The sequence below is a fragment of the Agelaius tricolor genome, unplaced genomic scaffold (assembly GCF_023055355.1).
Source record: "Agelaius tricolor isolate 1412-34295 unplaced genomic scaffold, bAgeTri1.0.p SCAF_22, whole genome shotgun sequence".
Lineage (NCBI taxonomy): Eukaryota > Metazoa > Chordata > Aves > Passeriformes > Icteridae > Agelaius > Agelaius tricolor.
The window spans coordinates 388166-400854 of record NW_027269282.1 but is presented as its reverse complement, the minus strand read 5'-3'; the positions used below and the strand labels follow the sequence as shown (position 1 = coordinate 400854).

General features: G+C 47.9%; 1 protein-coding gene across 1 annotated transcript in view; it reads right to left on the bottom strand.

Moving 5' to 3' along the window:
• Positions 1–12689, bottom strand: part of HPSE2 (heparanase 2 (inactive)) — a 105473-nt gene that overhangs the window by 85129 nt on the left and 7655 nt on the right. Inside the window, exon 3 of the mRNA XM_071446323.1 lies at positions 6877–7038. Coding sequence (XP_071302424.1) covers positions 6877–7038 — 162 coding nt within the window. The remainder of the gene's footprint in view (positions 1–6876; positions 7039–12689) is intronic.

Here is a 12689-nt window from a genome sequence, read left to right as displayed (position 1 = left end):
AAATAGGTGGAGGTCCGTCAGCAACTATCTGCAGGAATTCCTGGAAGATGAATGAGGTTCTAAAAGATCAGAAAAGGGCAAACATAGTGGCTATGTTCAACAGGCTGAAAAACCAAGGAAATTGCAGGCCAGCCAACATAACTTCAATTCCTGGAAAAATTTTGAAAGAAATCATCAAACAATCCATCTGCAAGGAAGGGCTGGAAGTAATAGCCCTGCCATGTGAAGGCAACCTGGCTTCTCTTTGATGGAGCAACAAGGTCTCGTGAGTGAGATAGAGGCAACAGATGTTCTGTACCTTTACTTTCTCAAGGCTTTACCTTCAGTTCTGTGCAACATTTTAATTAGAAAATTAGGAAAATAGAGTCAAGATTAAATTCCATGTGGGAAATGCACAGCTGGTTGGGAAATGGTACACAAAATTGCAGGCATGAACAAACAATATTGTAGGAAAAAGTCCATGATTATACAGACAGAAGTGTCACGCACCAGGTACATGAAATAACCCTGCTGCTTTTCTCAGTCAAGAAAGGCCTCAGCTACAATATTGGTCTCTTTTCAAGGCAATGCACTTAAAAAACATCCCAGACCCAGTGGAGAGAGCCTAAGGGACCCCAACAAAACCCAGAGCCACAAAAAAATTGTAGAGGGTTGAAAGGGATCTCAAGATGCAGAATCAGCTATGCATGTGTCATTCAACTTGAAAATAAAATGGACATGAGAAAAGAGCAAATGAAAGGCAGTTGTTCAGTGCAGAGAGCAAAAGTCTTCAGGGAAACATGATAACAAGCCTCAAATATGTAAAAGATTTCTGCAAAGAGAAAAGGAGTGCTGTAAGCTGTTCTCCATGTCCATGGGGAGAGGACATGCCATCATGGGCTTAAACTGAAGCAAGAGATTTCAAAAATACCATCTCCATGATGACACAGCTAATTACACCCCAGAACAAACTGCTGAGGGAGGTACATCCCTGCCATCACAGAAGGTTTGAAAATAAGGATAAAGCCACCTCATTTGAATCAGTCAACAGTGATGTCCCCACAGCCTGGGCAATGCTGGAGCCTGGCAGCTGAGCCCCAAGAAGCTGCAGGCTTTACATGGACATGCCCAGGAACACAATATATTTCAGCTACAGCAAACACCCTCAGAAGGCTGTGTAGTAAAAACAAACAGCCACTTTGTTTCAGAATGAGCTCATATAAACAACTGATAATGGCACAAAAACACTCAGTTACCCGAGATTGTTTTCCAAGATTTATTTTTCCCAGCACTATTCCATTGGATCTGATCCCAAGATCTCAGAAGACACCTGCAAACTATCCTCAAAAGGTTGGCACCTCTGCTGTCATTCACTGTGGGCTTGGTGCAGACAGTGATTTAATGACATGACAGTTTTCCTGGCTCCTTCCTCCCAGGAAAGCCTCCAGTGTTTCACAGCAGCTCTGTCCCCCTCTTTCCCTCAGGAGCTGATGACATTATTGTGTTCCCTTTGCTGACGGGAGTTCCCCACCAGTACCCAGTTCTGCTATTCAAGGTGACAAGTGCTGGGTAACTATTTTCACTGTGGTTTTAGCTTTGAATGACACTTTTTTTTCTTTGAAGGGTTCAAGCCCCCCAGAGTTTGACTGACTTTCCAAGTGTACCAGCTGGTCACACAAAAGATATTGCCTCTTCCCAGACACCTTTCCCCAAGCAGAGACCAGGTACAGCTTTGCCATGGAAAAGGCTAGAAGATGCCCTCTTGAGGTCCTTTCTAGATCTATTTTGTACAATGCTCTGGATAATGTGTGCGATGTAAGGGTCTGTGATGCACAGAAGGGCAGAAAGCTTGATCCCAAAGACACTCCCAGGCCTGCTAGACAGCCCCAGGGCACACTCTCCTTGAAGGAAAGCTGGAGAGCCAGTGCAGTCCAGACCACCCCTGTGCAGCACTCAGTAAAACAGCTATGATACATATCACTGCTGTGCAGACCACAGAACACTGAGGTTTCTGATCTCAAACAAGATGCCAAAAAGGCAAAGAAGCTGTACTTACCTTTGCCACACCCCTGTCAGGTACCATCTCACAAGGTGGCCCACCCTCCAGTCCCATGCAGGTAGGTGTAGCTGGGGGATAAAACCCATCTGAGGAAAATTCCAGCAAAAATAACCACAGGCACCAAAAGCACACCCCACCCCATGCCCTGCTTCCTACACACACCGTCTTGCAAGGGGCAGCCTCTGAGCCACGGTTCTCTCTGACCCGGCACTCCATGGGATGAGCCTCAGGCCCTACAAACATGTCCTGCTCAAGGACCACTGTCTCCCAGAGCCACAGCAGGAATCACAAAACCACCAGGGGAGGTTCACAAGTGCAGGAAACCCACATGCCGCTGGTGCTCAACCTGAGCCCTGTGATTCCCTGCCAAAGGACAAGTCCAACTGGGGTTCTCACTGCCTTTGGGGAGAAGCAAAAAAACCTATTTCTGTGGGACAGTATCTCAGTAGCAAGCTCTTCACACAGACACACTGCCCTTGTCTCTGCTCTGTGCCTCCCACACAAGTGTGTTCTGCAGTAGCCTCACATAAACTCTGCTGCCCTACCCTGCTTTGTTCCACTCATCCCACAATACACATCCTGCTTGTGAAAAGTGGGAGTGCACTCTGTCACCACCAGCACACACCCCAAACCACTTACCTTGGGCAAAGAGGGTCTCTGTATGGCTGATAACCTCTCCAAAAGTAAACTTTTTCAAGGAGAAGCCTCCCAGAGAGATAACAACTGCTGTTATGGCAGTTTCAGCTATCCAATTAGTGATGGGGCAGTGGGATGCCAGTGTAAAACACCTGATTGCAGTGTTGGACATAGACAGTGAAATGCACTCTCCAGCAGCTCTCAGCTCTGTTCCTCCCAGTTCCATCTGAGTTTAGTCCCTTCAAGTCTCTCTCAGTGCAGTGGGGAGTGCCACTGATAAGACCCTCAGCAGGGTGTGACCACAGAGGGTCACCTGGGAGCATTACAAGCTGTGTGAGGAGGGTCTGCCCCCTTAATCACCACTTTTAGAGGCTGTGCTCTATGATGTTACAGGATGGAGAGCTCCCAGCACACACCTTCCAGTATCTTCACTGGCTTCTCAGTGCAGATGTGGTGTGGCAGGACAGGCCAGAGAGCTCTCATCATCAGTGTCTTGATGCAGTGAGGCAACCTGTGTCACAGTTTCAGGCAAGAGGCACAGCAGAAGGTTGTTTCTCCATGCTTTCAAGTGAGTAGTGGGGCACTATTTTGTTTCCTCTGGATGGGGAATCCTAAAGGGAAATTTATAGTTCATGCTTGTTTCTTGGGAAGCCACAGTTACAAAGGGGCCCATTTTTCACATGCATCTATGGACCTGAACAGTTCCCTCTTCCACAGACTTAACAGGCTTCACCTGGGAACAGTGCAGAAACCTGTGGATGTCCAGTCCCTTAAACTACAAAGACAGCACACTGCCCCAGCCCAAACTGGCACCACAGGTCGAAGAATGTGGATTTAGTCTATTGGAGCCTGATGCTGCCCCACTCCCCACCAGCTCACTCTAAATCTGCATGCACACTGTGTCTCACTGCCCAGGGCAGCTCCTCACACCTCACCTGCTGCCAGACCAAGTTTGTGCTTTCCAGCCCTCCCCCACCTCCACCCGGTTCCAGGGCTCCAAAATGACCCTCCTGTCACCTGAACATTTCTTCTGAGGGCTGCAAAGGATGGGAGCCTGCTGTGACAATTGCAGCTTCTAGCCCAGCTGATACAAAACATAACAAGAATCGCTGCTTTCTCTGTGAACAGTGAAGGAGCTAAGGAGTGTTTCTAGGGAAAGAATCCTTCTCCTGCCTTGTCCCAGGGCAGGCTGAGCTCAGGATTCCCAGAGCAGAGCAGGCAGTGCTGTGCACTCCCCTCACTGTACCACAGACTGACCCGGGAGCACGAGAGATGCTGATCTGTGAAACGAGATACCCATCCCTGAGCATGGTGGGGAAACAGCAAAGATTAATAAACCTCAAAATATTTTACAGCATTTAAATAGCATGGTCACAGATCAAAGGCAATTGCTCATGTCAGGGAGGCAGGCTCAGTAAGCCTGGAAAGATCACATACAGAAAGCAGAGGCAAGATGCAAGAGAAAGCCTGCAGACAGGAGCCGAGGAAGGCTCGACAAGAGAAACCAAAGTGGTCTAAGCCAGAGTCTCACATGTGTTCCTGGAGGAGTGGGAGCCAGAAAGACTGCCTGGTTTCACTCAGTCTCAGTTGTGTCTTAGCACAAAAACACACATTTCATTTTAAGACACCCTCTTACCTTGGAAGTACCTGCTGCTGTGAGCAGCTTAAATCCCAGTATAACACAGCCCTTCCTGATGCCTGAAATAAGGAGCACACTGGGAATTATGTGCAACTGGTAAATAGATTTGGAAAAGCCTTCAACTTACATTGATGCCACAGAGACTGCATGCCCTGCACTCTAAGAGCTTTCATTCCTAAACCCATGAGGGTACTGCTTGAAAGTTTGTTGGCAGAATCCATTGCCCACACTTGCAGGCAGAGTGGGAGGCCTGAAAGTCTTTCAAATTGTTCATGTAACTATATTACCTGTGAGGAGGAGGAGGAGGAAGGGAATGGGACTTTTTATCCAGATCACTACAGTGGTAGTGGTAGTGATATGGGCATAAAAATGCCACACAATAGTATTTCTACTCTCAAGCTCTCCTAGAGGAGCTATCCCATCATAAAGCACCTTTATTCTCATATGACTTTGGGCAAGATAGTCCATTTACATTTTTTGGGTACAGTTGAAGAACTAGCAGTAGTAGGAGCCCTCTCACCCAGAGGTGTGGGGTTCAATATTGCTCCAGTCTGGCTTGGACACTGGAGGTCATCCACAGCATGTGCAGTGCATGAGGCCAAGTGACTCCTCAGTACAGACCCCTGGGGGAAACCCTGTTCTCAAGGATCCCATGGATACTCCATGGGGGAAACCCTGTTCTCATGGGTACTCCATCCCTGCACACTCAGTCCTTCACTAGGGACTCCCTAAACCACACCTGCATTCTTGCTCCTGCGCCTTGCCTCATGACCTGGGCACTCCCTATAGCACTGTACAAACCCACTGTGCAGAACAAAAAGTCCTCAAGCAAACTCTGTCTGATTGAATTTTGAAGGTAAGAAATGTCCTTCTGCAACAGATGTACAACCCCCTCTACCCACCCCAAACACCAGATCCATCACAGAGAAGGGAAATATTTACACAAGTTAGTAGAGTTCCAGTTAAATATTATGCTTAGCTGTCTAGAGACCATGTTCTCAGACTATGTCTATGAAATAAAAGATTAAACTTCATAACAATTATGAAGTTGTTCTGCTCACATTCAAAGGGAGTTAAAGAACATTAAAATAGTTCTTTGGGTAATATTCTGGTGAAATTGCTCTCTCCACCCTGGAGAGTTAGAGCTAAAACCTTCTGAACTATCCTGTAAACACACTTGGAAAGGCTAAGAGCTAAGCTGATAACCAGGTAGCACCTCTGCTCTGCAGGTTCTGTAAAAAATGTGAGCAATGCCAGAGAGCTTTTGAAGCAGCAAGGGAAGGAGGATAGGGGAGAGCAGCTTCACTTCTCGAGGGAAGTTTGTTTAGTGGAAAGTAAGCAAGTTGTCAGGGGAAAAGCTGACAATGTTGATTCCAGCAGTTGTACTGGGAATAAACAGCCAAGTGGATTACGTTACAGAGAATGAGAAACGGCTCTGAGGATCCCATTTAAATGCTGGGCCTTCAGGAATGATGCGACTCAGCTACACTCAGGGCCCCGATATCCAGTGACCCCCTGGCTGAGCCTTTCCACAGTGCTGGTGTCACCATCCCACCTCCGTGGGGTCCCCGAGAGCTCCGGCACAGCCGATGTCCCCAGGAGAGGCAGAGCTCACTGCTGAGGATGCAGACCCATGCTGGCTTCAAGGCAGGGGCTGGGCACTGAAACAGGGGTGGCAGCAGAGTGGGGGAGGTTGTGCAGGACTGGTTTGCCTCTCCCAGTCCAGCAGCAGGGGAGGGCCACCATGGGTTTTGCCATCTCCTCCCCAGACAGAGCACAGGGCCCTCTCTCCTGTAAAAATAAGATGCCTGCCTGCCTTTCACAGGAAAGGGACCTGTCAAGAGGAGAAGGGGGTCTCGTTTGATTTATTAGTCTCTTCCTCCTTCCCATCGTCTGTGGCTCATCCAGCTGTAGTGATAACGAGAAGAGATATGAGAGGACCCTCTTGGCTGCTGGGATACCATCCTTCTGCCCACTCACTGCCTGAAGACATCAGTCCTTTACAAGCACCATTAAATGTGTATCCAAAATGTGGCAGTCTCCTCCATCGAGATTCTATTCCCTGGATAATACAAACAGTTGCCAGAAAAAGAGTATCCTCTCATCTCTGTCTAGGCCATTATCCCTTTATATTTGCTCTTTAATATTTACTGGGTTCACACAAAGTGCATGCTCTGGAAAGAAAAAAAATCAGCTGCAGCTTAAAGGACTCCAAATTTAGTAATTGCTGCAGCCCCATCGACGTGAACAGTTAGCAGGGAGATTTCTCCAGCACTTCACATGCCGTGGTATTCTGCTTAGGTCAGACTGTAGAAAATGTTCTGTTCAGGGGCACCAAATCTGGAGTGTTTGCATAGGTGCCAGCTGCAGAGGCCTTATGAGTCCACCTCCAGTTCCTGCTGGTCCTTTCCCTCCCAATACCCAGTAACCCTGGTAGGAAACAGAGGCAGCCAGAGAGATGCTGATTCATACAGAGGCGAGGAACCCGAGGGTTTTAACACACCTGTGAGTTAGCAAGAACCAGACCCAGCTCCTGGCTCCAGAGCTGGTCTTGCAGCCTTACCTGTTAGTGTGAGGTTGCTGTATGTGTTTGAAAACTGCTCCTTTAACAAAACCAAGTGCATCTGAGCTGCCTTTTCCCTCTGTAGCTCCAACATTATGTCAGGATGCTGGGCGATCTTACAGCCTTTCTGCTTATCCAGGGCAATGTCGCTGCGAACAATGTCTACAGCAAAAGGGAAAGAAAAGAGGGAGATGGCCAAACCTCAGCTTTCATTTTCGCCAGATGCTTGGATCAGCTCCAGCCCATATGACAGTCACACAATCATCACTCAGCAAGAGCAACCCAACAAAGGGATCCAAACCCCCTGGATCCACCTATCAAATGACCCTCCCCAGCCCAAGTCTCCTTTTCTCCCACACAAAGCTCAAGTTATACGCTCACAGAACCTACAAACCCTTCCATCCTTCACCTGCCTTGCTGCTGGTCTCTTACAATGCTGACCCCTCCCTTGCAGGAGAGTGCAAAAGTCTCCCAACATTTATATTGCAACCCTGTTACATGTGTATTTGACACTAAATAATGAGAAAATACTAAATCCCATTCCAGTAACCCCTGGCTTCCACTTAACCTTGCCTGTCAAAGAGGTGATGAAGAAGGCTTGTTCTCACCTTGTTTATCCTCACTGCAGCTATCACAGGTCAGCATGGCTTATGACTCTGAACAAGTGTCTGTATCCTTCTAATGCCTGACATTCAGGAGGCAGAAGGATTATTCAACAATTGTTTTCTCTTCATACAAGCATTTTCTAAGCCATATTGCGAGACAAGAATATTATAGTCCCTACCCTAGAACTACTCACCTTCTGGGGAAAGGGAATGATGGAGTAGCAAGGCAGAACAAAAATCAAGTAAGATCTGGAAGTCTAAGCAGAAGGTGAGTGGTGCAAACTAGTCCTTGCTAGGTCCCTTATGAGTTTAATAAACTCTGTAACATGTTCAGATCCACAGGCACCAGATGCTGTCTATTTCGTACAAAACCTCAGGTGGCCAGCTCTGATAAGCAATGACTGAAGCTGGAATTCTTCCACCACATTGCATAAGGACACTTTGCCTCACAAGGCTGATCTTTGCTTGGTTCAATTCCCATCTAGCTAGAAGCTGCTGAAGAAGCTTGTTGTCAGAAGAGAGTCACACCTTACTCCACACACACTGTCCAGCTCCTTTTTTTGTTACACACATTGAGAAACACCAAAGTTGCTTCCAAAAGTCATGGTCTTGTTTCTCAGGTTCAGCAAACTTAGGTTCAAAGCTCTGCTATATCTTGGGCTGGCAGGGAACTGCCTCCAAACATGTGGTGGAGGATTGGAAGCCACATTATCTTCCTGTCTCTGAGCCTCATCCTGGAGTCACAACATGTTTTTGTCCAGGTTGTGTTCTACCCCTTTTCTGTGTAGTTTGGGATGAGTAGAGCTTCTCTAAAGGCTGTCTGAAACAGACTGCTCAGAATGTCAATGTCCTTAAAGTACCCATGGTCTGTAGTTAGCCATGTGAGTTCTCTCCTCCATCCACAGCTAGCATACTCAGGAGTGGATACTGGGCAGCATCCAGATACCATGAAAATATGGTTCAATATTTCCACACCCAGCACAAGAGCATCAGTGAGATGGAGCAAGAGGAAGGACTAATGCTCCTCTGCAGCTAATGAGCATGGACCCTCAACTGTGTGCTTTAGTGCATGTTCTCTTGGGTAGGCACTGAGTGAAACTTGGGCCTACCCAACCTTTGCCCAGCTAATGAATGATAAAATCCTGAACTCCTGTTGCGTGAAATATTTGGAAACTGAAGACTGAGAAACAACCCAACATCTGTCCCACACGAGAAAGACTATTGCTACCATTGCTGGAGCAACCTAGAGCCCATGACTTCCCTGGGTGATAGATTTCCCTTCCTACAGAACTGAAGAGTTGTACATCCCCCATCCCCAAGGAAAAATGAAGATAAGCACATCAACAAGGCCCTGAAGGAGGAGAAGACTGAGAGGCAGACAGGCTTTAGATGGTCAACATACTGTCCACAATTCTCTTTAAACTGCTGTAAGGGTCTCCAGGCTGGGTCAAAACAAGTTTGTTTTCTAAAAGGAATGGATGACTTCTAAAACCCAAACCAGGGCAAATGTGGACCCATGTGGAGGATCCACTGGCCCAGGACCAGGGTCAGGGGCCAGCACGTTGGAGGGAGCAGGGGACCATGGCAGTGGGTCCTATGTGACATCCATCTTTGGGGACCACTGGGGTGGCTCTGCATGCACTGTCAGCAGGGCCTGGGGACAGAGGGCAGGCCCAGGAATGAAGAGCAGGAGCAGTGTTTTGATAAAGCTGCTGTGACAGAGATTACCACCAGGATGTCAAGTCACATGCAGACAGATCTCTGGAAGAGTGTGGGGAAGGCATGCAGGGCACAGAAGTTAGAGCAGTCTGATAGTTATCTTCATGGGGTTCTGAGAGCCGCCACTGCAGACTCAGGAAGCAGAGGCAAGACATGCAAGGTCCTGTCTTCTCAGACTGGTGAGGGACCCAAGAAACCTGCCCAAGACCTAAAGATGAAGGTGGACCCCACAGTCATTATAACTCCAGCTTAAACTGTGGGCAGATGTCTGGGATATGGAGCTCACCAAGGAACTCAGTGCCTGGTCCTTCCTACTCCACCGGGCTGTGCTCAGTGCAGGGGAGGAGGCAAAGGCACCTCTGCAGCACTCTGCTGAACCAGCAGCACTGAGGGAACAGGGGTGGCAGACCACAGCTCCGGAAGGCCTAGGGGAATTCTCAGCAAGAACAACCCAAGGGACACGGACAGTAAGGAGCTCACAGCTTTCGAACCTTAAAATGAAAAGACAGAAAAAAGACAGATGTGTGGAAGCCAAGAAGGAGGACGGTACCCCGGAGGCTCTGGCCAGGGCAGCTCCGAGTGGGCAGAAGAAGGGCACTCACTGCCTTCCTGAGACTCGAGTAAAAAAAGAAAAAAAGAAAAAAAAGAAAAGCGATAAACTGCTCAGCAGAGCACGGGACCGAGCAGCTCCTGCCAGGAGTGCGAAAGAAGAACTCCAGATGTGAGAGCCCCAGAGGATGCCAAATGTTTCCCGAGGCCGGCCGGCCGGCCGGAGCCGTGCCCGGCCGGGCCGGGTCAGTACCCTGGCCAGCTCAGGCTGCCCCGCGGCCGCACGGCCGGGCCCCGGCGGGCGCGGCGCTCGGGGCGGCGGGCGCGGGCCCCGCGGTGGCGGCGGCGGCAGCAGCGCGGAGCCGGGCCCGGCCGCGCCGAGCGGAAGGAATGGCGGGAGCACACCCGTGTGGCGGCCAGGTGAGCTGCGGCTGCCGGGCCGCACCGACCGCCATCCCGGCCCCGGAGCGCCCGCCTCGGGCCGGCCCCGGGCCCCGCGCCGCTCACAGCCCGCCGGAGCGGAGCTCTCTCCCCGGCAGGCTGCGGGGCCGGGCCGCTGCTTTGCGGAGGCTGCTCTGTCCCGAGTGCCCGCACACATCCCCGGCCCGCCTCGGAATATCTCCTGCGATTTCGTGCGCACTGCCCGCGGAGGTCACCGAAACTGCGATGGAAATGTTGAAGAACAAGTTAGAAAACACCCTTCGGGAGTGGCACAATCGCAGCGGGCATCCCAGGACTAGTTCAGCTGTACCAGTCCCTTTCTGTGAGTCACCGGCACCAGGGGGTTCAGTAACCATTTCCCACAGGGCAGGGAAGTTCCAAGCTGAGAGACCTCGAGGATGGCGCACAGCACGCAGAGACAGCTCCCAGCCAAAGCCGGGTTTCCCTTGCACAGAGTGAACGAGCTTCTCTAGCCGAGAATTTACACATTGTCAGTGTGGCCTGTGCAGGTGACATTCCCATGGCTCATGCCACCATGTGCCCACAGGCAATTCCATTCCAGGAGCTGCTAGAGTCATGGAGCAGACACAGACTGCAGCAGCTGAGCACCTGGAAGATGGGAGGAGGAAGGACAGGGCAGAGGGATGTGGTTATTGCCAGAGGAAGGTGTGACAGAAGGGTAAAGAGAAGTAACTCATCTTTCTGTGTCTGTGTGTGAAAGTGAGCACTGCCCACAGCGACCACCACTCCAGCAAAAGCAAGAGTCACCACTGCCATGGCACCAGAACAAGCTGAGCTTAGCCATCCTACTCAGGAGACTTCCAGTCTTGAAAAGTGAATTCAAAAGGGGAAAAAAAACCCTCGATTTCATTCTAACTAAACCTGAACACTTTTTCTAGAAAATGGAATATTAGAAAATTATGTTAGTAGCAAAATTAAATAGATGTTTAATGAGTGACCAGGCAAAAGTCTTACGATTTTCACATTGCTAAACTTGTAAAGTACCTACTTTTTAAATTAACAAATTTTAAAAGCTTTTAAAAACAGGTTTGTCTGCTGGAATTATTATAAAATGCCCAGTGATTGTGAAATTGGGAACACAACTTTTTTCTAGAAAGACAGAAGATTTCTCAAGCCACAAACTGCATCCTCCTCATGTCTGTCTTTAATGGGCAAATTTTTGACACATTAGTATCATTCCTTTATTTTAGCTGGGAAAAATTCCCTGACAATGAGTTCCAGAAGTTATTTCCCACCATATTAAAAAAAAAAAGTCATATTTGTTCATTTTATATGTAATAATTCCACTGGATGCTCCCTATTTCTTGTGTCATGAAAACAAGGAAATAATCATTCCCAAATTGTCTTCTCTGTGTGACACCGAGCTCGTGGCATTTGTCACAATCTCTGTCATTTTTTCCAAGATGAAAAATCTCTATGACTGAAAGATATGACTTTGATCACTTCCATCTTCCTACCCCTCACATATATATCCTTTACACTGATTAGTGTGTCAGCTCCTAGTTTATTTATAGCATAAGAATGCTCCCAGTGATTTCCAATTATTTTCTAATATCCCTATCATTAGATCCACTTTTTATTCACCTAAATGTATTCAGAGACCAATCCATAATAAATTCAGAACATTTTCCCTGAATGCCAACTGCTAATTTAGAATGGATAGTTGTACAAAAAGTCACATCTTTCCCTGTGCATGTAATTTTGCATGAATCACTTTTAATTCATACAAAGTAGATGTAGCTTGGAAAGAACTGTGAAACTAACAAAAATATGCAATTTAAAAATAGAATTTAGGATACTTATTATAAACAATTAAATACATAACTACAGAAATCTTTTTATCTCACCAATACACAAGCAAATAGCTAACAAATCAGAAGTTAACTGTTTGATTGCACCATTTCCTGCAGTTATTAAAGCTCTTTTCATGCATGATTATAGCAGAACAGTTTTTATTTTAAAAAGAAAAAGTGGAGATAAACAGGCAAGTTGGAAGTATCTCCTGCTCAGACTCCCTTATCTTGTGTAATGTGCTTTCTACAACCTGGGTTTTTTTATTTTTAATTTCTAAGGAAACAGCTAAGCCCTGTGACTCTTTATAGAGGCAGAGCAGGTTGTAGCTCCTTCCCTGCAGTTGTGGTGCCTGGGAACTTGGGAGCAGGAGGCTGAGGCACAGAGCAGCCCCAGGTCTGGCAAATCCCAGAAGTCCAAAGGACACCAGAGGATCTTCCCATCTTGGGGACTGAACTCTTGCTGTGCCTGAAATGCTACAGCCCTCTCTAAAGGGCTGTGTTTGAAACACTTGGAGGGTGAAAAAAACAACTATTTCCTCTTCAAGCTCTGAAAGGACAGATGTCTAAACTGTTGAGGGACACAAAGCAGACAGAAAAGGGGCCCTGGGTAACCAGAAACAGAAGATGATTCCCTGAATAAAGGAGAATTCGTTTGTTTGTTTTTACCAGGACAACAGGATGGTTC